Raw genomic sequence first — 21,536 nt, forward strand, 5'->3', positions numbered from 1 at the left:
ACAATTTTATCAAATTTATTCAGTAATTTTTCTACATGTGTTATATCTTAAAATATTCAATATAACAAGGCAATGTTACAATCTGAACAGTAGTATCTAGTCTCTTTCCAAATTATTTTTGCGTTGTCTTTCTTTAAATGACAGAATTTATACCTTTGTGCTGGTCTTTTTCTTTTTTCCTATAGGGGGTATAACTCCAATAAAATGTCTACCCACTAAATGTAATGGCGAAGATGTTGATAATGGACATCCTGGTTGGCATTTGACTATTCTGTATTATTTTGTGATTACTTGGTCTATTAAACCTGATCTAAATTTTAAATGACTTTTTTGAACTCCTTTATTTTGAATATGAGTTCAAATTGTTTGAGTTCTGTACTGTTTGGTCCAGAGGTGCATAATGTTTTATATTAATCGTTTTTCTCACTTTTTGATTACAGGACAGCTCACTAGATGTTAGTCAACTCTGTCCACACCATCCACAGAATTATAATCACTGACCACTATTGGAACTTTTTTAGTTTTGTTTCTTTCAAGTTCTATCATTTCTATATTATGAGCAATAGATGATAAGACTTTTTTGTCTCTCCATTCCATAACACAGACTTTCCTTCTCTGATATGCTAATAAATCTCCTTTTTTATTTTTTACTTTGCAGATCTTTTGGCACTTCCTTCCTATTCAGTCTCAGTGCCTGAACATGTCTGTTTTGTATTATAAAAGAATTATCATTAAGTTTCAGAAAACCATAACAATTGCATCTAATGTACTTATAAGAATTTTCAGATGGTAGAACAAAATTAGTTATTTTTCATCAATAAAACACAAATTAGTTTTTAAAAAAAAATAGAACTTCTTAGGTTATAACTACACACAAAAATCAAAGGCAAATGCAATTTTCAAATAAAAAGTATGTAGAAAGTAGCTGATGTAAAACATATAAACAGACAAGTGGATCTCCTGAAAACAAGAATCTGGTTGAAATGACATGTGCCAGAGCACTTGGGATGGTCAATATGTAAACAAATGCTCTGCCCAAATGATGCTCAGAGCAAACTATTAAGCAGTTAAGTCTCTAGCCTACCAACTCCTTCACTAAATGGTACTGTTGGCAATAGTCTCTATTTTCTTTGGTTTGCTAACTTTCCAAATAAATCTTGTTCCTTGTCCCAAAGACTTGTCCTCTGGAAATGACCTGTCCTCTGGAAACGCCTTGAATGGTAAACAATAAATATGGGTTTAAGGTTAAAATCCTACAATGTAAAACAAGCGGGTTTTTGTTTTGTTGTGGTACTGGGAATTGAACCCAGGGCCTTCCCACTGAGCTACATTAGACCTTTTGTTATCCGTTTTTGAGACAAGGTCATGCTAAATCACTAAATTGCCAGACTGAGCTCAAACTTACAATCTTCCTGCCTCAGCCTATCAAAGTGCTGACACTATAAGTATAAGCTATCACACTCAGTTTCCTTTTCTTTTTTTTTTTGCCCTTTTCAAACTTGCCTATTCGTATGTAACTAAAATAGAGCCATATACTGAGAATATGATGGGTACACTTCTGCCAAGAAAAAAGCGCAGTCATTTTATTATCTCTATATATGGATCCTGCCATTATTTTCCTAGCATGCTGAACCTCCAACACTCCCTCCCCTAATAGCAATAAGATTACTATATATTGTACCAGGAATGTATTTTCTGACTGCAAGCAAGAAACACAGAAGGAGAGGGGTGGACAACAAATGTTTCCCAATTTTCTGTGACTAAAAAAAATACAATTAAAAAGTACAAAAGTAATTGCCTCTGGAGTAGATTACAGATCCTATTTATGATTTTGTATCTTTTCCTAGTTTTAAAAATAAATAATTGTTTTCTTGACAAGCATTTTGAAAATTATGGAACACATACAAAGAGCCAGAACATAAATTCCAAGTTCTTATCAACTAACTTCAATTACCAATACATGGCCAGCCCTATTTCTTTTATACATTAAACCACTCTCCTCCCTCAATGGGTTATTTTAAAGCAAATTCCAAATGTCACATCATTTCATTTGGTAGATACTTGGTTGTATCGCTAAAATGAAGTCCTTTAAAACAATAAAACAACCCCACAAAAGTATTACCATACCTAGAAAATTAATACATACTATCTTTTTAATCAGAAGAAACACTTGTTTTAAGAAAATTATTTAAAAGAAGAAAATGCTCAGTGGCACTACTGTCTGAACAGCTTTCATGTCTCAGTTCCTCTGAGGAGGTTCAAACGTGCGGTTGCCCCTTTAGGCCACAAGAGCAACTGGCACAAATGTCTGTTTTTATTTATCAGAGTTACCTGTTGAGAACTGCTTCCTTGTCTCCCAGACGACTTCTAATTTTACTTGTTAGATAGTCCAAAAAGAGTGTCCAGATATCCAAACAAGAGAAGTAACCTTCATGAGTAGGCTATGGTACAAAAGAAAGCCAGATAATGAAATTATTTAATGTAACTATTGCTTAAAAACACACATACCAGTGTTTATTTCCACCAGAACAGTAAAACAATAAGCCTAGGTTCCCCTATTCCTGATAACCACCAGTGGCAGTTTTTAGTCAGTCTTTATTATTGAGCCCTACTGAACCTAACACATGGAACACAACATGAGGGAAATACTGTAACTGAATTATAAAAAAACACTGAGCAAAAGCCTGTCTTAAAATCTGAGACAATGGTAAAGAGAGCTCTTATAGATCATCCAATTCAAATCTATTTTAGAAATAAAGCAACTGAGATCCTGAAATATGAGTTAAAGATCAGAGACAGGAAGTCCTTTTACCCCCCAATCAATTCTTGTTCTACTACAAACCATTTCAAAACCAAAAATAAGTTAGAGTGGCTTCAAGGTGACAGCTTTACACATTTGAAAGTCAGGAGAGTAATATTTACAAGTCTTCCTATATAATAAATTGAAAAGGAGCTGTTAAGTATCAGCCTCAGGGAATTACACAGTTTGCAAAAGTAGCAGTACCAAATGGGCTAACAACACCCTTGAAGGAGGTACTGACAGGGACAACAAGAAGAAAAAAGCAAGTCTTTTAAGGTCCTAGTGCCTGGACTTGGGTACTTGTTAACTTTCTTAAGATCCTTGAAGTCTGTTTCATGCAAAGTTTAGGCCTCACTTTCTTCAACATCTAGTCCTCCCTATACACATTCAGGCTCTAGCATATGGCTCCAATCTCTGACAGGTCCACTTAAATTCTGGCCACCGACAAAAACCCATTAGTTTTTCTAGTGACTGCCTCACTGAACCACACATTTGGGTTCAACCACACAAAATCAAACATAGGAAGAAATAACACCATCATCTTCTTGGACCAGCTTCTTTCTATTTCTGATCTCCAAGAAAATTCAAAAGTTTACAAGTACACGTAAGGAAACTACCTGACAAATAACTAACATTATATGGTAGACAGTATATTCAGAGTTCTACAACCAAACTGAAATCTCAAACAGAAAAATTATAATTCAAAAAACCAGGCAGACTCTAACCTCATAACCCAAAAAGTAGCCCTAGAACTAGACGTCTATAACTTAGTCTAGACCCAGTAAGACCAACCTCAGGAAATAAAGTGACCAAGTCCTGTCTGTACTCCTACCTGATCAAACCTAGGATGTTCATGACATGAAACTAACCAGGAGAACCAATTAAGACATCACGTGAAAAATCATGTAGTCAGTAGATAAGCCACTACCACCCGTATATTCAAGGGATATGGTCTTGTCTTGGCTCTGCTTGCTTAGAGTCCCTGAAGTCAGCTGCCCATCAGCCTCCCTTGATTTGAAAATACCCTCACACCCCGTCAAAGAACCTGACTGATCTGATGCCTGTGCAAGTGCTTTGGAGAAAAGGCTATCACCTAAATTCAACCTTTGTGTCAATAAGTACTTCATAATTACACTCATTCTCAAGCCTTTGAACTGAGAACTTAGTATATGGTTCAAGGCTCAAAGGATTTAAAAAAAAAAAAAAAAGGTGGCCAGCATACCACTCTGTGACCTGAAGCACCACCATTCACCTCCACACTTGCAAGCCATACAAGTAAGGCCTGTGTGTGGCCCAAAAGCTCCCCATGATCCTTTGACAATGGCTGAGGATACAAGTTATTAGGATCATGATGATGACTCTACTTTTGGAGTCACTCAAATGTTCCAAACCTTCATGGACCCATTTTTTCAAATGTACCTGTATCCTATACACTTTTCAGATCCCACAGCTAACTGACCACTGAAAATTCTAACAAGTTTCTTTAAAAAACTAATAATATATAATGTCTCCTCTCATCTTCCAGTTGGTTTACAGTGCTTTGTTTTCATTTGCATTGATCTATTTATCTTTTAAAGTGGCTTCCGAAGGTTTTTTTTTCTTCCAACTTTAAAGAAATCAAGATTCAGAAGTAAAGTCATCTTCCTAAAACAACAAAGCAACTAAGGAACAGTATCAGAGAGCTAGACCATGGAAAGTTTCTGTTCCAGAGGCCCTTCACTTAGGCCACGCCATGTCAGCCACTGCTTTCAGAAGGACAACATGAAACCTGCAAGGACAGAAGAAATTGGTGGGACTACAGAGGCATACAGAGAAACGAACAGGCTCATACAGATGCCTCAAGAGGCTCAGCAGCCAAGCAGAGTAAAAAAAAAAACATCAGGTGAGAAGTGACCATGGAGACTAATGGCAGAGCAGTTGGGTTAAAGAATAACGCAGGAAAAAGGATAGAATATGAGAAATGGTTACACCCTAAGCACCATCTTTTGTCATACTGTTCTTTCAAAATATGCTTTCCAGTACTAAAATTTCTATGAATTGAGAAAGAGAAGGCATAAACATTTACACTCATAATGACAATCTAGACCTGAAAAAGATGTATTTTCCTACTATGCAGGTTATGATAAAATAAGTTCACACTGTTAGTGAACTCGTTTTTGAAAACACTTAACTTTAGCCAGGCATGGCTCACACCTATAATCTCAGCACTTGGGAGGCTCAAGCAGAAGGATGGTTGTGAGTTCAAGACCAGCCTGAACTATATAATGAGACCCTGTCTCAAAAAGACGAAAGGAAGGAAGGAAGGAAGGAAGGAAGGAAGGAAGGAAGGAAGGAAGGAAGGAAGGAAGGAAGGAAAGAAAGAAAGAAAGAAAGAAAGAAAGAAAGAAAGAAAGAAAGAAAGAAAGAAAGAAAGAAAGACAGACTTAAACTTCTTATTCTTAATCCTACCTAAAAGAATTATAGCCAAATCTTGATCCTTAAGAGTATATTGTGCCACCTTATCTCTGCTCTGTGTCTCAAGGAAAGGCTGTCTATCCTACAATAAGCATCTGTTGTTATACCTGATGCTCAGAAATGCAGTTCTGTCTGGATCTCAAAGACATCCACTTCCACAATAAGCCTATGCCCAGAAAAGAGTGCTCTCACGTAAGAGGCCAGGAGTCAGAGGAAGCTCAGCCGTAATAGCCTCCAGGTAAAAGGAAGAAGACAGAAGCTTTCTGTTTTCCTCTTGATCACTTTCTTGTTCTATTTCTTTTCCCCATATAAAAGAAACCACCACTTTCAGCTCAATAAAAAACTAACACATAGAAGTCTAGCAAAAGAATCATAAGACAGACACTGGGGAAGACCCTGAAAGCTACCGCCACTACAGCCCATTGTCTTAGAAGTGAGACGTAATCTAAGAAAATTAAAATAACTTGCCAAGGACATAGATCAAACAAACAGTCAGAGATCCAACACAAAACTTTTAGGTCCAAGCATAAAGAAGACCTCTGTACTATAAAATACCTGGGAGAGGGGCTGCTGGCAATGAAATTCATGGCCTCATGCCTGTTAGGCAAGTGCTCTGCCAATAAAAACACCACCAACCTGAAAATATTTTCCCAAGCTTTTTTTTTTTTTTTTTTAAATACCAGGAATTGAATTCACAACCTCACATTTGCCAGGCAGACACTTGCACCACTGAACTAAATCCCCAGCCTCTGAAACTATTTTCTTAGCTTTCTCTACATTATATACACACTAAAAACGTCCATTTTACTTTTGGTGCTTATTAGTGTATGTTTGCTATACCGAATGATTGATTACATTCAGCGTGTGGAATTGGTACATGCACATATATCTTAATTCTTTTTATTTCCCCTTGCTCTCCTTCAATTTCTTAATTCTCCTTCCAATTCCTAAGGATATATCTCCCTGAAAGAGCCTACTCTATATATGGAGCAAACTGTAAGCCACTTTCCCCAAATAAGGCCCTTCTTTTTGACCTCAGCATTGACTCCTCATCCTTTCAGACCCACTTAGTCTAAAATACCTATTAACACTCATGTGGCCTTCTCGCAATTTTCTTTTCCTGGTCTCCTTTAACAGTTTTCTGGATCTGTCTCAAATGATCCCGTCTCTGTTTTTCTTCTATATCCTCACCCTCTCACAATCTCGTCACCTCCAAAGTCTGCTAGGCCTACACTTTCCTCTCTGCCCTGCACTCACTGCCCCTCTACCAGACACCCAGATACTTCAAGCTTGAGCCCTCCTCTGCTGCTGTCAACTATTCAAACCTCATCAACCCCAGGAAGAGGTCACCCTTCACACTGGGTACTCTTAGTTTTATATACCAAGTCCCTCTCTGAGAAAGGCTAGCTGCCATCCCAAACCCTGGCTCCAAATTCTAAATGACATACATGTTATAGTCCTCTCAGTGTAGACTCTTGTATCTTCTGGCCTCATTAAGCTGTATTAGTGGTAGAAAAGAAAAGAAAAGAAAAGAAGAGAAAAGGGGAAAGAAAGAGGAAAAGAAGGAAGGGGAAGGGGAAGGGAAGAGGGAAGGAGGAACGAAGGAAAGAAGGAAGGGAGGGAGGGAAGGAGGAGAGGGGAGGGGAGGAGGAGGGGAGAGGAGGGGAGAGGGGAGGGGAGGGGAGGCCAGCAAGCCAGCCAGCCAATCTAGCCAGATGCAGTGGTACAGTGAATCCTAGCACTCAGGAAGCTGAGACAGGAGGACTCCAAATTCAAAGCTAGCTTGAGCTATGCAATGAAATCCTGTCTCAAAAAATCCAACAAATGAAACAAAATAAAATAAAATTAAAACTTTAAAAGGACAAACTTTAAAATAAAATGCCATCACTGATGCAGCAGTCTCATTTATAGTGTATATGAGGACAAGAAGGAGCTACCAGTGTTCCTCAGGTTATGATAAAAATTGTCAATGCAGAATGATCCAAGATTACTCAGCCAAATCAGCTGTACAAAGGACTAACAGATAACTGACTGTTGCAACACAATGAACATGAATAAACTACTGCCACAGAAAACATGGATGAATCTCACAAAATGGAAAAAAAAAAAAAAAAAAAAAAAAAAAGCCAGACAAAACAAATGCACATTATATGCTTTCATTTAGAGAAGCTCTAAATAGGCAAAACTAACTTGTGGCATTAAGATTAGGACTGAAGTTACTTCTAGAAAGAAGAAAGGAAAGGGAAATAACTCAAGGAGGGGACAGGAGGGGATTTCAGGGTGCAGACAATGCTTAACTTCTTGACTCACCTGTAGTTCAATGGATGTTTATTTGGGCAAAGTCATTAGACCACACCTGCATTATTTAAGTATTTTTATATGTGTGCCACACTTTAATAAAAAGCATGCTTTAAACATACACACACGGCAAAGAGAGGTATGTGATGGAATTGTATAGTGATAACTGCACAACTCTATTAATTCTCTGAGCTCTTAAATAATAGTGAGTTAATTTTATGATATATATAGTACCATGATAAAGTTTTGAAACTACATATATATATGTATATATAAAACAGATGGTTAGGGGGATGTAAACCCACCACAGGCAAAAATTTTCAGAACAAATACTGTATGTCCCATTCCTGAAATAGAAGAGAAACTCAAAAAAATATCTGTTAAACAGGAGGAAAAAAAAAAAAAAACTGCATACCACCAAAACTTAACTCTTTATAGGTTCACTGTACTACTTTTTGGTGGGGGGAGGGGTCCTTAGTGACAGTTAAGAAACAGAACTGAAAGTCCTAATTTGGTTTCTATCCTTTGCTTCTCTGTCATGATAGTAGGTAAGAGTACAGAGTCTATGTGTGGCTCTGAAAAGGTTATTCTTTGTGCTCAAGTCTCCTAATATGTGAAATGCATGTAACAGCACCTAGCATCATGAAGTCTCACAGGGTCATGAAGAAGATCAAAGGCATTACACTTCATGAATGAAGTACTACATAAAATATCTGTCAAATAAAATAAAGCTTCCTCTTCTGGAAATAACAGGAAAGATCCTTCCTTCAAAAAGGATGAACAACAATTCTGGCAGTTTACCTGGTGAAAGGTGTACTTGAACAAAAGTGTCAGAAATTCCACCACGGGAAACTGGGAATAGGACTCAATTCTCCTTAGGTGAACACTCACGAAGAGCCGCAGGAAGTCGGTAAACTTCTCAATGTAGCTGAAGGAGACAAGAAGAAAAGAGGGACATAAAAATCCTAGCCACCTCCTTAGAAAAGAACTTAAATTCAATCCAAATTTCATTCAGAATGTAACCATAAATATTTATATTTTCAGTTAAAAATATAAAGACCTGCAACAATTACCTACATGACAGGCAACCCTTCATTCCATTATCACCTGAAACAGTAGAAAAGCAACTTTAATCCTGAGACACTATCTACCAAGGCTTGTATAAGCTGATGCTTTCTTATTTTCTAGCTCATTAGTGTTATGACTCAAGTAAGTGAAAGGATGGTGCTAAAAAGGTAACAGGCAGATTATTAAGTTACTTAAATCTGGGTAATCTAAAAGACTGATTTTCTTTGCAAGGAGGGCAAATAAAAAAGAACTGTGTTACAGACATAAAAATAAGGCTCTCTAAAAGGCAGGACATTCAGGTAAGATACATTCAGGCTTATAACCTAACATTCATTTCTGCTCCCCTGGCTCCGGGGGATAATCCCGCTCCACTCTCAAAGTGATTCCTGAACACAAGGAAGGAAGGCTCTTGAAGCTGGGCAAGCCTCAACAACAATTTAGTCTGGTGTTTCCATACTACGGATGAGACCTAGAGAGGTAAAGTAACCAGCCAAGGTCACTCAGCCAATTCATGGCAGAAGAGAACTAACATTCACTCCCAATGAATCCAGTGCTCTTTCTTTTCACAGCACAGTGAATCCCCAATTCATTTATATTCACAAAATTATCTCGCAGAAGAGTGTAGGTCATAGCTGCAAAAATAAGAGATTGCTGTTATTAAATACACAGCACATCATCACTCTCACATTTCAGAAACTGTCATTTTAAGCCCCTAAATACCAAAAAGTGATTAGAAAATGAAATGAACATACATTTATAAATCACAATAGACAAAAAAGGGAAAGACATACTAATTCTTAACTGAAAATTAAATAATATCTAAAAGCAATTCTGATATTCCTAACTGCAAAAAGTTATAGCAGAGATATGTGAATAACAAAAGCAGAGAAGATGGCTATTCCTCAGAACAACAAAACTGTCCAAGAAATAAAATGTCCCATCCTGTTCCTGGGACCTAGTATCCTCAGGTGGCAACTCTGCCTGTCCAAACTGATAGGTGGGCCATACATATGAGAGTTTATTTGAAGCTTTTTTGGGGGTGGGGGGTGTTATTGGGGATCAAACTCACAACCTTGTACTTGCCAGGCAGGCATTTATGCTGCTGAGCTAAATCCCCAGCTCTATTTGTAGCTTTCCAAAAATACACATTTGTTTGTTTCCATAAGGAGAATAGCCATATCTGGCATATGGAGCCAAAAACTTGAAAAACAGTAAGGTATTAAAAATCAATTGTTGTGAGACAGGAAAGTACAGAGACTTCTCTTTGTAGGCTTTAATCACTAACAATAGAGAGAAATAACTCTCATTCCTCACTCAGTGTATTTCTTACATTTTTACAAGGATCTTCAAAGCTGTCAACTAATTTACTGTTCTTTAGAAAGCTACACTCAATTCTCTATCACCCAAAAAAGAACAAAGACAAGTCATGAGCAAAATATCCAGCATCTATATTAATCTCCAACTCAGTTTTTAAAAAATTACACTGTTTAGTAATTAAAACTATAGACTAGACTTCGCCTCATTTTCTTGCCCTTACCCACCTTCCAGTACAGGTGCTAATGAGCAATATGAAGTTAGGGGTTTAAAAAAAAAAAAAGCAGTCTGGGAGAAGAGAAGCCAAGATCTGTTAAGCAGCTCCTAAACAACCAAGAACGGACGGAGCTATACAGAATTAGTAGTAAGAGACCCAAGAGCCAGGAAGCAAGCACGCAGTATTGAGAAGTCACCTTTCTGCTTCCAGATACTTTGGGGTTTTTGCAGGATAATAGGAAGCATTGGATTAAAACCAAGACCAAAACAAAATCAGAACATAGATAATCTATGATAACATTTCTGTATTATCTAAACATAAGCCATAACAAAGTGTCTGTGACCGGTTATACTGTGCTTCAAGGAAATGTGAAAACAACTGATACATTATGGTTGGTCAGCATAAGCAGCTGCATTTTTGTTATTAATATATGAGGATATGGTAGCCTTCTTCACTGCTTCCCCCTATACTGAGGATTGACCCTAAGGAGCACTAAGCTAATATTTTTTAATTTATTTTGAGACATAGTCTAAGTTGCTCAGGCTGGCCTCAAATTTTTGATTCTATTATCCCAGTTTCCCAAATAGCTGGGATTACAAGTGCATGTCACCATGGATGGCTGGCGAAGTCTTTATCAATCAAAGCTAGAAAGGGTATAAAACTGTGAGACTACCAAAGCTTTCGAATGCATGTAAAAAGTTAGTACTACATAATGAAAAAGTGGCATCAGCTTATGGATTCTTCTGTGATTACACAAAGCAAATGACACATAAAGTTTGTTTATAATGGGTAAATATATTGATTCTTTTAATTTAAGAAACTTGAAATGGCCAAGCATGGCCAGGCTAGCACTAGGGAGGCTGAGGCAGGAGGATCACTGGAGTTTGAGGCAGCCTGCACTACACAGCAAGACCCTGTCTCAAAAAAACAAGAAAAAGCAAAAAGGAAATAAGAAAACCCTGAAACTGCCCTAATTTAAAAAGGACTAAGGGGCTGGTGTATAGCTCAGTAGCTGGCCTGGCAAGCACTAGGTTGAGAGTTCAATCCCCAGTACCAAAAAAAAAAAAAAAAAAAAAAAAAGAGGACTAAGGGTAGGGCTCAGTGGCCCAGTGTCTGCCTGGCAAGTACAAGGTTCTGAGTTTGATTCCTGGTACCAAAAAAAGACTAAAACTTAATTTTAGACAGTTTTATAGTCTACTAATTTACTCTAAGAAATAGCTTATATTTTGTTCTGTATAGTACAAGAATAGTCCAAGAAAAATTAACTAAAATATCAACAATATTTGCTGCTAGACAATCTATAATATGTACTAATTCAATATGATGTATCTGTCTAGATGTTTCTGAACAGACACGATTTTTCATAGTGTAAGTCTCCAATCTCCCTTGTCTAATATACGACAGTAACATCATATTAGTGAAAACTGGTATGAGAAATGGCATCAGCTGTGAAGAAAATAAATAATACTCTGCCTCAGACTCCCTGATGAAATCTCTTCTAAACAACTTTAAGAAAAATGGGTTTGGGTAATTTTAGGCTATATTCAAGAGGACAACAACAAAGCAATATAAATGCGTGCCACATTAATCTGCATTCACATTAACATCTCTAACTTTTGACAAAACTTGTCATTTGTGTAAAAGTCACAATAGTAACACCAAGATGTTCACTTGTGAAATGTCAATAGTAAAAAACAACAAGCAACACCAAGAGAGAAAGGGCAAGTGTAACTCCTGTACCTCCTCAGACCTCTTCTGATCTTGCCTACGCAGGAGTAGTGGTCTCAGTTCCTGCACCACCTCAGACCTGCAAGCAATAATGAGGAAGCAGGGAACAGGAGTGGAAGGGAGGACAAAAGATGGATAGGAAAAAATAGACAACCACCTACACGATCCACAAGTACTTTTCACATCAGTGCACTTCCCTCAGCCAGCCACCCTCACCCTTCCACTCTCGTGGACTTACTGGTACACAACTATCTTGCTGCTCCTCACCAGCATTCTGAAACCAAAGGGGATTCCAGCCACTATACAGCACATAAACAGACAGGCCCTTTCTCAGGGCACAACCAACTCACACCTACTGTCATTACCTCTCATCAAGCTCTTCAAGCCTACTCTTCACTGTGTGGGCATTGTTATCCTTGGTGATTTTCTGCAAGAGGTAGAAAGTCTGCTGGAACATACGTAGTAAATACTCCTCAAATTCCACAGGCACACAGTTCTTGGACATGAGTTCATTGATGCAGGACATGGCCAGGACCCCAAGTCGACCACGCTCCTGACCCAAAACACAGTTCTGGCTGCTGCCATTCACTGACGCCATTTTTCTGGCTCGGATGTCACAGCCAAAGCGTGCAAAGTGGAAGATGGTGGTGAGGAGGGACGGGGTGATGCTGGCAGACAGAGGAATCCAACTGAAGAGATGGGCCAGGCACTCCAGGGCCAAGGAGCAGACATACTCGCTCTCTGCATCGAGGATGGGGATTGGCTGACTTAAAAGCTTGGCTGAACTAGGACTCTGCAACAGGTTACTCAGCAAGTCACCTGAAAATTTTAAAAAAGTGTTTGTGATACCCAGTATCAAATCTCTTACAATTTTAAGTAACTCTCCTTCAAAAATAAAATTCAGTTACCTATGAAATAAAAATATAGTATCAATATGCTCAATATGAAACACCAACAAAAGGAACTTAGAATATAGCTCAGTGGGAAGAGCAGGTGCTTATCAGCTTAGCCAGCATAAAATCCTGAATTCAATCCCCAGTACAAAAATCAGAAACAAAACAACTATAAAAAATAATATAGCAAAATAAGATCATTAATTCTGATTCTTATGGAAAAATATGGTTATAATCTTCAGTGTTTTAACTTAAGTTTAGTTTTAGTGATATCTTCTGCCACCCAACGTTTCTTCTGCCCTCCAAAATCATGACTTTATTTTTAGGAAAAAATATGTAATCATTAAATAAAAACACTTAACAAAATACACAAAATTAGATGTTAAATGAGCTAAAATTAAAGACAAAATTTTACAGTTCAAAGAAAAAAGCATAGGGGTATCTGAGTTATAGGAAAAGGAAAGAAAAGACACACTATCAAAACACGAAATGTAAAAAAAAAAAGTTAATAGCATCAAATTAGAAGTTTTTAACCAATAAAAAACATTCAAGGAATATGATGAACAGATAGCAAGAAGATAACACAATGTCTAACACCAGACAGGATGAAAAGACTCAAGAAAAATGCTGCACATCAAGTACCACCTAAATATAAAGACAAGAAGGGAATATGACGAGTAAGTTTCACAGGAAATGTAAAAGGGCAACTAGCACATAAAGTATCAAACTCACTGGTAAACAGAAAGTGCCTATTTTCTGAGGAAAATAACAAATGTTGAAGAATGGCAAGTTTGAGAATGTGGGATGGATAAAGCAACATTTGTACATCACCACTGCTGTCAAGGAACCTGGCACTCCGCAATCCTTCAATCCATAAACCAACCCTGCTACTATCCCAACATGCTATCTACTGCACACCCCCCTCCTCTGTTCCCACAGCAACCTCAAGCAGGTCTAAGAGGAGACAATGAGGAGGCAGAAACAGGGAAGCATGTGAGCGAGCTGGGACAGGTAAGATGCTGGGGCTGCATGTCACATCATGCTATTAGAAGCAATATTTTAAAGGCACAGGCAAAAGCTATAAGATCTTCAAAGGAGTGCTGAATAAAGTCAGAAACAACTCTGTACTACCATACACTTACATGTTGAAATACATAAGCATCACTAACTGTTTACAAGAACATGATACCAAAAAGGGGTACATATTGTATACATTAAAATGGTTCTTCACTGTGAGGAAAAGGAAAAGAACAGGGCTCAAGGAAATAACAGGGACATAACCCAGTGATACTCAAGTGCTATAAACTGGGCACTGACGTTAAGTTCAGTACCCATCGTTGCAGTTTAAAATTTTTAAATCCCAGCATTACTACAAAGTGTCTCGGTTCTCAGGGATCCCAAAGACCTGTCAGGAGGTCCTCGTATAAAAACTTCCTTCTTTTCTTTTGGTAGTAATGAGGATCAAATGCAGGGCTTCCCACATGATGGTCAAGTGCTCAGCCATTGAGCCAGAGTTTTAGCATTTCAAATTTTGGGGGTTTTTTCTTTTTTTTTCTGGAGACAAGCTCTTGCCTTGTAGTTTAGGTTGCCCTTGAACTCTCACTATGTAGCCCAGGCTGGCCTGGAACTTATAGCAATCCTCCCACTTCAGCCTCCCAAATACTGGAATTACAGTTGTGTACCACCACACCCATCTCAAAACTATTTTTAAAAGAACAGTAACAAGTTATTTTCCTTTCTTAGATTGTCTTTCAAGTGTGTAACAAGAGCTTTCCACAGGCACTGCATGCTATATTGCCACAGAATGCAAAATTATCCTTCATACTAAAGAAGCCATAGGGAACCACGCCTGCTGGGAATGCCCCCAACCAGAGGGCGAACCAGAATGAAAATTAAAGAGACACAAAATTAGTTTAAAAGGAGGGGTGAGGGAGCTCTTGCCTCTCTTAAGAGAAAGAGCCCTGAGACTTTGGCTCACCTCACTTTATTTTCTCAGACACAGGAACAAGTAGTGAGGGTAGAAGATTCATCTCCCTTCTACTATCTATAGTACGTGCCCAGATAAACAACTGGATCTCAACTGTGTTGACTCTTCCTTAGAACCTGCAAGGTCCCAGCACTCCTGCATTGAACAGAAGGAGCAGTTTGTTGGTTTTCTCCTTTGGGCTCAGAGAAGGTCAGTTAGGCCTGACCCTCACTATCTGGTCTCTTACAATTTGCAAAAATTTAAAACAATGTCATTTTGTTCAATAAATTTTAGCTTTTGCTTTAGAAAAGTTTTTATCAAATTACATTACCTCTTAGCATATAATGAGTTCATTTTTTTTGTTTGTTTTGTTTTTGGCAGGACTTGTGACTGAATTCAAGGCCTTGAAACAGAGTTATAACCCCAATCCTTTTTTTTTTTTTAAACAAGTTTTTTTAAATTTCGAGGTAAGACCTCACTTGCCCAGGCTGAATTTATAATCCTCCTGCCTTGGTCTCTAAAGTGTTTGGATTTTAAGCATCTGCCAATGTCACTGTGCCTGGTTGATCACATTTATTTCTACATATTCACAAATTCCTCAGTTTTACTATCAATAGATATAATTCACAAAGCTTTTTGAGGATTCCAATGACTTTTAACAGTAAATGGATTCTAAAACCAAAAATCTGAGAACCTGTGAGCCGGCTGTGGTAGTACTCACTCATAATCCCAGCATTTGGGAGACTGAGGCTGGAGAACTGCCACGAGTTTGGGTTCCACAGTGAGTTCAAGACCAGCATGAATTACATACCAAAACCCTGTCTCAAAAACAAAAAACAAGTGGCTGGTGATTTAGTTCAGTGGCATAAGTGCCTGCCTGGCAGGTGCCAGGTAGTGAGTTTGATCCCTGGTACCAAAAATAAAACAAAACAAAATTAACTAACAAAAAACGATATAGTCGGTGGATCTGGAATCCTTCAGAAATAAAAACATTCGAGCCCTATAGTAAAGCCTGATGGCATGGGCCTTAAGTATTTGTTAGTTCACAAGTTCTACAGGGGTCATGAGTCATCTTTTAAGGTGACTCATGTGCACGAGTCATCTTTTAAGGTGCATAACACTAATTTTGTCATAAAGGCATTCTTCAGACTATTTCTATTGGCAAATTATTAATTTTAATTTTATGAGTTTTATCAAACAGTGAGTAGGAAAAAAATCATAAAAATAAAGTTTTTTAAAAATATTTATTGTTTATAAAAAAGCATCAAATTTTTCAGTATCAACTGGTTTTTGTTGTGCGAAGTCTCAGAAAGAAAAGTACAAATAAATTCTTATATGAACTATAATTAAAATACCAGTAGCACTTTACAAAACAAATAATCTTAACTTCAATTATCACACATAATGCAGTCAGTACACATGACAACAGCATGTTCCATACACACATATCATTCACATTAACAGCACATATATTGTGCTTTCCTGGCCTTTTTGTAGGCCTTGCTGCTTTGTCAGGAGGTTCTTATTTTATTACACAGTGTGTAGTTAACAGGAATATAAAATATCAAAATAAAGTATTAAATTCTTAATGTGTATTGTGGGTTTAGAATTGACATCAACATTTTTACTTCAGCTGTGTACTTGCTTGCAAAACCTAAAACGTAACATCAGAAACAAATTCCTATATGAACTAAAATGAAAATATCAATAGAAATCTACAAAAATAAGCTTTGCTTCAACTATCACACCTAAGGCAGTCTATACACGTGACAAATGCAAGTTCCATGCACATCTCACTTACACTGACAGCACATGAGCTAAGCTGTCCTTTCCTAGGTAGTAGTCTGTCCTCTCTTCCCCTCCTGTTTTGTCAGGAGCTTCCTACTATATTGTACAACATGTATTTAGCAGGGAAATAAGATATCAATAACATAAAATATAAAATATTCAATGAGTGCTTAGAATAGACATCAACTTTTTCCCACCAGCTATTTATTGCTTGCAAAACCTAAAAGATAAACATCTAAAATATACCTATATGAACTACAATAAAAATACCAATAGAACTCTACAACAAAAATAAACTTTGCTTCAAATGTCATACCCAAAGCAATCTTCACATATGATATTCCATGCACAAGTATTGCTTACGTTGACTACACATATGTTTTGTTTTCCTGTCCTTTCTTACAGGGTACAGCGGCCACCTTTTTTGTTTTCCTGTTGTTGTAGATCCTTGTAATGCTGTGCCTGAGTGCTCAGCTGTCAGCTCACAGTATGCCTCACAATTTTTTGTGTGTAGTTCCCCCTAAGCAGAAACATTTTTTCTTCTGCTGTAAATGATCTCTTATGAGCTCCAGTTCCAATCCTCTAAGAAAACTTCTGTGATATTTTGCACTTGTTATTTTCTACATAATGCAATTGTGTGCACATGTGTAGAACCAAGTGAAACACAACCACTGGCCAATGCTTTGTGTTTCAAGTGACATCATAGTTGCTGCATAATTCATCAACAACATCTACTTTATTCTTGATTTTGTTGTAGAAACCTTCTATCTCAGCGTTCCATTTTGTCAAGGTTTCCCTATCAATATTTCCATTGTGATGCAATATTGACATTAGCAGTACCAGTTCATTTTTCATTGTCATATACAAGGCCAATGTTATATCTTTCTGAAATCCAAAGACTGTACTATGTAATTCTGTGTTTTGAAGTTGGAACATTTCATTTGGAATTTCTGCTTTATTCCTCTTACATGTAGCTCCTGCACTGGTCAACTTGCGCTCTGTTAGCAAACGTAACAGAAACTGGAAACTGGTAAACCAATTGTTGGATGTCACATTCCAATTAGTTTGAGAGATGGGAACAACAAGTCTATTTGTAGCATCATTCGGTTTATTATTATAAGAAAAAGGACCTGATGAGTAAGATCCAGGATAAATGTCTAAATTAAAAGCATAATACGTCTTTCCAGCTACAAAAGCATAAATTTTTATGCCACATTTTGACCCAAGTCTTTCACATTCCTGTGATTACCATAAGAAATCCCTGCTAAGTATAGCAGACCTATGAATGTGTTCAGTTTTGCTAGCAAGGTGTCAAAATACATCATTTTTGAATGCAGCAATTGGTGCACACAGAATGCTTTAACTTGCATTTTAGCCTTTGTGTAATTCACAGCACCTTGTAGTATCTTATCTGTTATAATTTCTAACTGAAAGGCAATGCAGGCTGTTTCACACTTGCCAAGACCCTTACTATATTTTTGGACCTAGTTCTAACACTGAATTGTTCCACTTGTTTGTGTAGCCAGTTCGCAAAATTTTGATGAGTCAAATAGTATTTACATTGCTGTTTTCATCATCACCTGAATCAAGGAGGTCTTCATTCCCCATGTGTCAGTCAATTCTTGTTCTATTTCACTATCATAGCAACTTTGGCTCATGTGACTAACGTCAAAATCATTATCATCCACTCACACCACTCTTCTGTTATGGAAGCACGTGTGGTGGATTAACTAGGACAAATTTTAACAGCCAGCTGAACTGAATCAGCATGGTGCTGGGTGTGAAAGGCCCATCTGAGTAAGGATTACTGTCAACAGCATAAAAGGAAAACTGGGGCAGAAGATGGTATGCTACTGATTCTCCCAGAGAAGCTTGTCATGGTTTTCCTGGTATCATCATCAGAGGAGTTTGGTCCTCACTGTCACTGAGAACAGCTGTGGTTCTCTTGGGGGAGCTCTGGTGACCTTAAATGTCACCAACTGGCTCCAGTGCAAGCCTTTCTGCCTGCTGGCACATATCCTTCATCCCACTGGCATAGACTTTCTTGCTTCCACCACTGATCTTTGGGTCTTCCCAGTGCAGATCCTGATAAAGACTTACATGAGACATTGTCATGGGCCTCCAGTGGGACTCAGAAACGACACAGTCATTGGCTCTATATTGTCAGCTGGACTCAGGCAGGACATTACCATGGGATCCAGGCCCTCAGCTGGACTCCTTGGGTTTCCAGTATGTGGTCAGTTCTCCTGCATTCTTCTACTTTTAACTTTTGGGGTAAATATTATAAAGTAATACTAAAATTATGTGTACTGAATTTAATCTATTTCCTTGAAAACCTTAAAACAACAGTATGCTCAGACTGCTTCAAAACTTAATGATGTCTCAGGACACCTCAAGATATGACCCTGGTTGTCTAGCACAAGTGCAGAGCAGGATAAAGTTATGTAACCACTACTTAGCACAGGTAAACAGGCATCTGCTAGTTAAAACACTATATAAGTATATACATACAAGATAACAATCTGTGTAAGAATTATACAATAAAGATGCAGGCTGCTCTTGCACTCTGCTCTGCTGTATGTTGCCTGCTGTTCTTGCTGATGTCTTATACACATGCATTCTTTTTTTCCTTTTTATTGGTACCAGGGATTGAACTCACAACCGCCTGCTTGCAAAGCAGGTGCTTATTACCACTGAGCTAATCCCCAGCCCCTACACATGCATTCTTTAACCTTGGGACCTCACCCTTGAAAATCTCTCTTTGGCCTCCCAAGCCAGCTGATATGTGCATTTTACTATAATGGATCATCTTCATCATCCATGAGTAAATCTGATGGTCTGATGAGTAATCTGATGATTCACTTTTGGCCTCCTTCAAAACTTGCAAATCTGGCTTTTTATGTGCTATTATACTGAACTGGGCTACTCTTACCAGAAAAAACAAAAGCAAACTTTTTTTAACAAGCCCTGGAGTGTTGTTAAAACTTTTAACTTTGTTTCTCAATAAAATATGATTTTAAAAAATATAGGGTCTACTGAACTCTCTTTGATGCTCAGGTAAACAGACATAAAACCAGTTAAACAGAGCATAACATAAGTAACAATTCCATTTTTCCATCTTTGTACATGTGCACACATCTTGCTATTCACCATACCAAGTATGTAAACACATAGATTGCCTTCCTGTATCCCTCAGGGAAAAGTACTGAGACACATACCCAGCTACTATTACACTAAGGTAAAAATTTATAGTAAAAAAGTTAAGGGATGGGACTGCAGGACCCAGTGTTATTAAAGGAATAGGGTGAGGACATCATAGAAAAGAAACTGGCGGTAAAAAGTTATAGAATTATTTTTACAGAAGACAAAAAAACTTCCTTACAAGAAACACCTTAGCCGGGTGTGGTGGCTCACACCTGTAATCCCAGCACTCGGGATGCTGAGGCAGGAGGACTGCTGTGAGTTCAAGGCCAGATGCCCTACAAAGTGAGTTCAAAGCCAGCCCAAACTGCATTGAGAAAGCTTATCTCAATAAGACAGGGGGGGGAAAAAAGATTAAACAAACAGAAGTTATAGAAGAGTAAACTAGCTTTCTCGTCTTTCACAAGGAACATGTTCCGAAATATATGGTTTTAAATCCAAAATATATAGTTTTAAATTAACACATGTAAGAATACACTGGTTTTCATAATCATTTTTTCTTACCTTTAGAGGTATCTTATCTCTTCTTTAAAAAGTACCTCAAGGTCAGCAATTTCTTTAGTTTAATGTCTTCTTTTAAATTCAAATAAAGCCAAATTTTAACTCTTAAAAATAGAAATTTATGAAACTATAACTTTTACTTTTTCTCTAATCTGTCTTATGTGTAGATATCTATCTGGAATGACCACCAAATATTATTTAATGTTACTTCTATATGGTAGAATATAGGGTGAAATTATACATTGCATTCTATACTTTATAGTTGCAATTTCAAATGTTTTTGGCTGCAGAACTCCTCTACTTTTTAAAAGATTATTGGAAATCCCAAAGAGCTTTTGTTTATCTGGGTTATTTTGATTTTTGCCAAATTAGAAATTAAAGCTGAGATTTTTAAAAATTTTTAATGCGCTTAAATAACAAAACTGCTAGTGTAAATATTTTTAAAAATCTTATCTTACTAAAACTGGCAAAAAAGAGTGGTACTATTTTTTATATTTTTGAAAATTTCTTTAACATTTTAAAAAGATTCTCTCATCTGTTTCTGTAGTCAATGTATTATAATTTATGACTCATTAAAGTGAGAAAATTCAGCTTCATAGATATGCAACTGGAAAGTTTTTAGATGCCACTTTAAGTAATTTTAATGTTATTAAAATTTGACAAGTATTAATTTCTTAAATGGTTAAGTACAATGTGGAATTTCAGTGAGTTTTTCTATTCTGTATATTCACAAGAAAATGGCACTAAAAACAATGTCTCAGAGTTTTTATGAGCATGTGTTTGCTCTTTTGGTGCCCCAGAAATTTAAGAGGACCTCCAAGAATCCTGGGACCTACGGAGAACTTTGTGCTAACATCAATGGTGTAAGTATGAACAAGTCAACTTTTGTCATCCTCAATCTCCTCAGTCACTAAAATGAAATTTTGTGATTTTATTAATAGAAGTTTTAATTTCCTTGTTAAAAGAGTAAGAAGTTGTCCCTATCAGGAGACACAGAAGACTTTTTCCAGAATGGGATTGCTAAGGGGGAAAAAGGTCAAGGGTCATTGATAAGAGTAAAACCAGCTACCGTACTCAAGATTTCATAAGTGTATTCTTATTGCAATTTCTCATTTTTATAGCTCTAAGGCAAATACTATTAGCATTTAGAGACTGTTAGAAAAATCTAAGTATACATGAATCAAGTATTTCTCCAAGTCCCTCATTAGCAACAGACAACAATAAAAAAAAAAAAAAAAAAAAAAAAATCAGGCTAGGTCTCAAAGCTGATGCTCCTTTCCAAAAATGTCAACTGGAAAACTTATGTCC

The 21,536-nt window shown here is 37.2% G+C and overlaps 1 protein-coding gene across 3 annotated transcripts in view; it reads right to left on the reverse strand.

Moving 5' to 3' along the window:
• Positions 1–21,536, reverse strand: part of Xpo6 (exportin 6) — a 140,813-nt gene that overhangs the window by 52,614 nt on the left and 66,663 nt on the right. For all 3 annotated transcript variants that reach the window (XR_010039888.1, XM_005007543.4, XM_003478218.5), the window contains exons 7-9: positions 12,245–12,698; positions 8,354–8,480; positions 2,332–2,441 (exon numbers count right to left, since the gene is read on the reverse strand). Coding sequence is in view for 2 of the 3 variants with exons in the window: in XM_005007543.4 (XP_005007600.1) it covers positions 2,332–2,441; positions 8,354–8,480; positions 12,245–12,698 (691 nt within the window). In the remaining variant the exon portion in view is untranslated. The remainder of the gene's footprint in view (positions 1–2,331; positions 2,442–8,353; positions 8,481–12,244; positions 12,699–21,536) is intronic.

The sequence above is a fragment of the Cavia porcellus genome, unplaced genomic scaffold (assembly GCF_034190915.1).
Source record: "Cavia porcellus strain 051 isolate PalLab524CR breed Dunkin Hartley unplaced genomic scaffold, mCavPor4.1 scaffold_16, whole genome shotgun sequence".
Classification (NCBI taxonomy): Eukaryota; Metazoa; Chordata; class Mammalia; order Rodentia; family Caviidae; genus Cavia; species Cavia porcellus.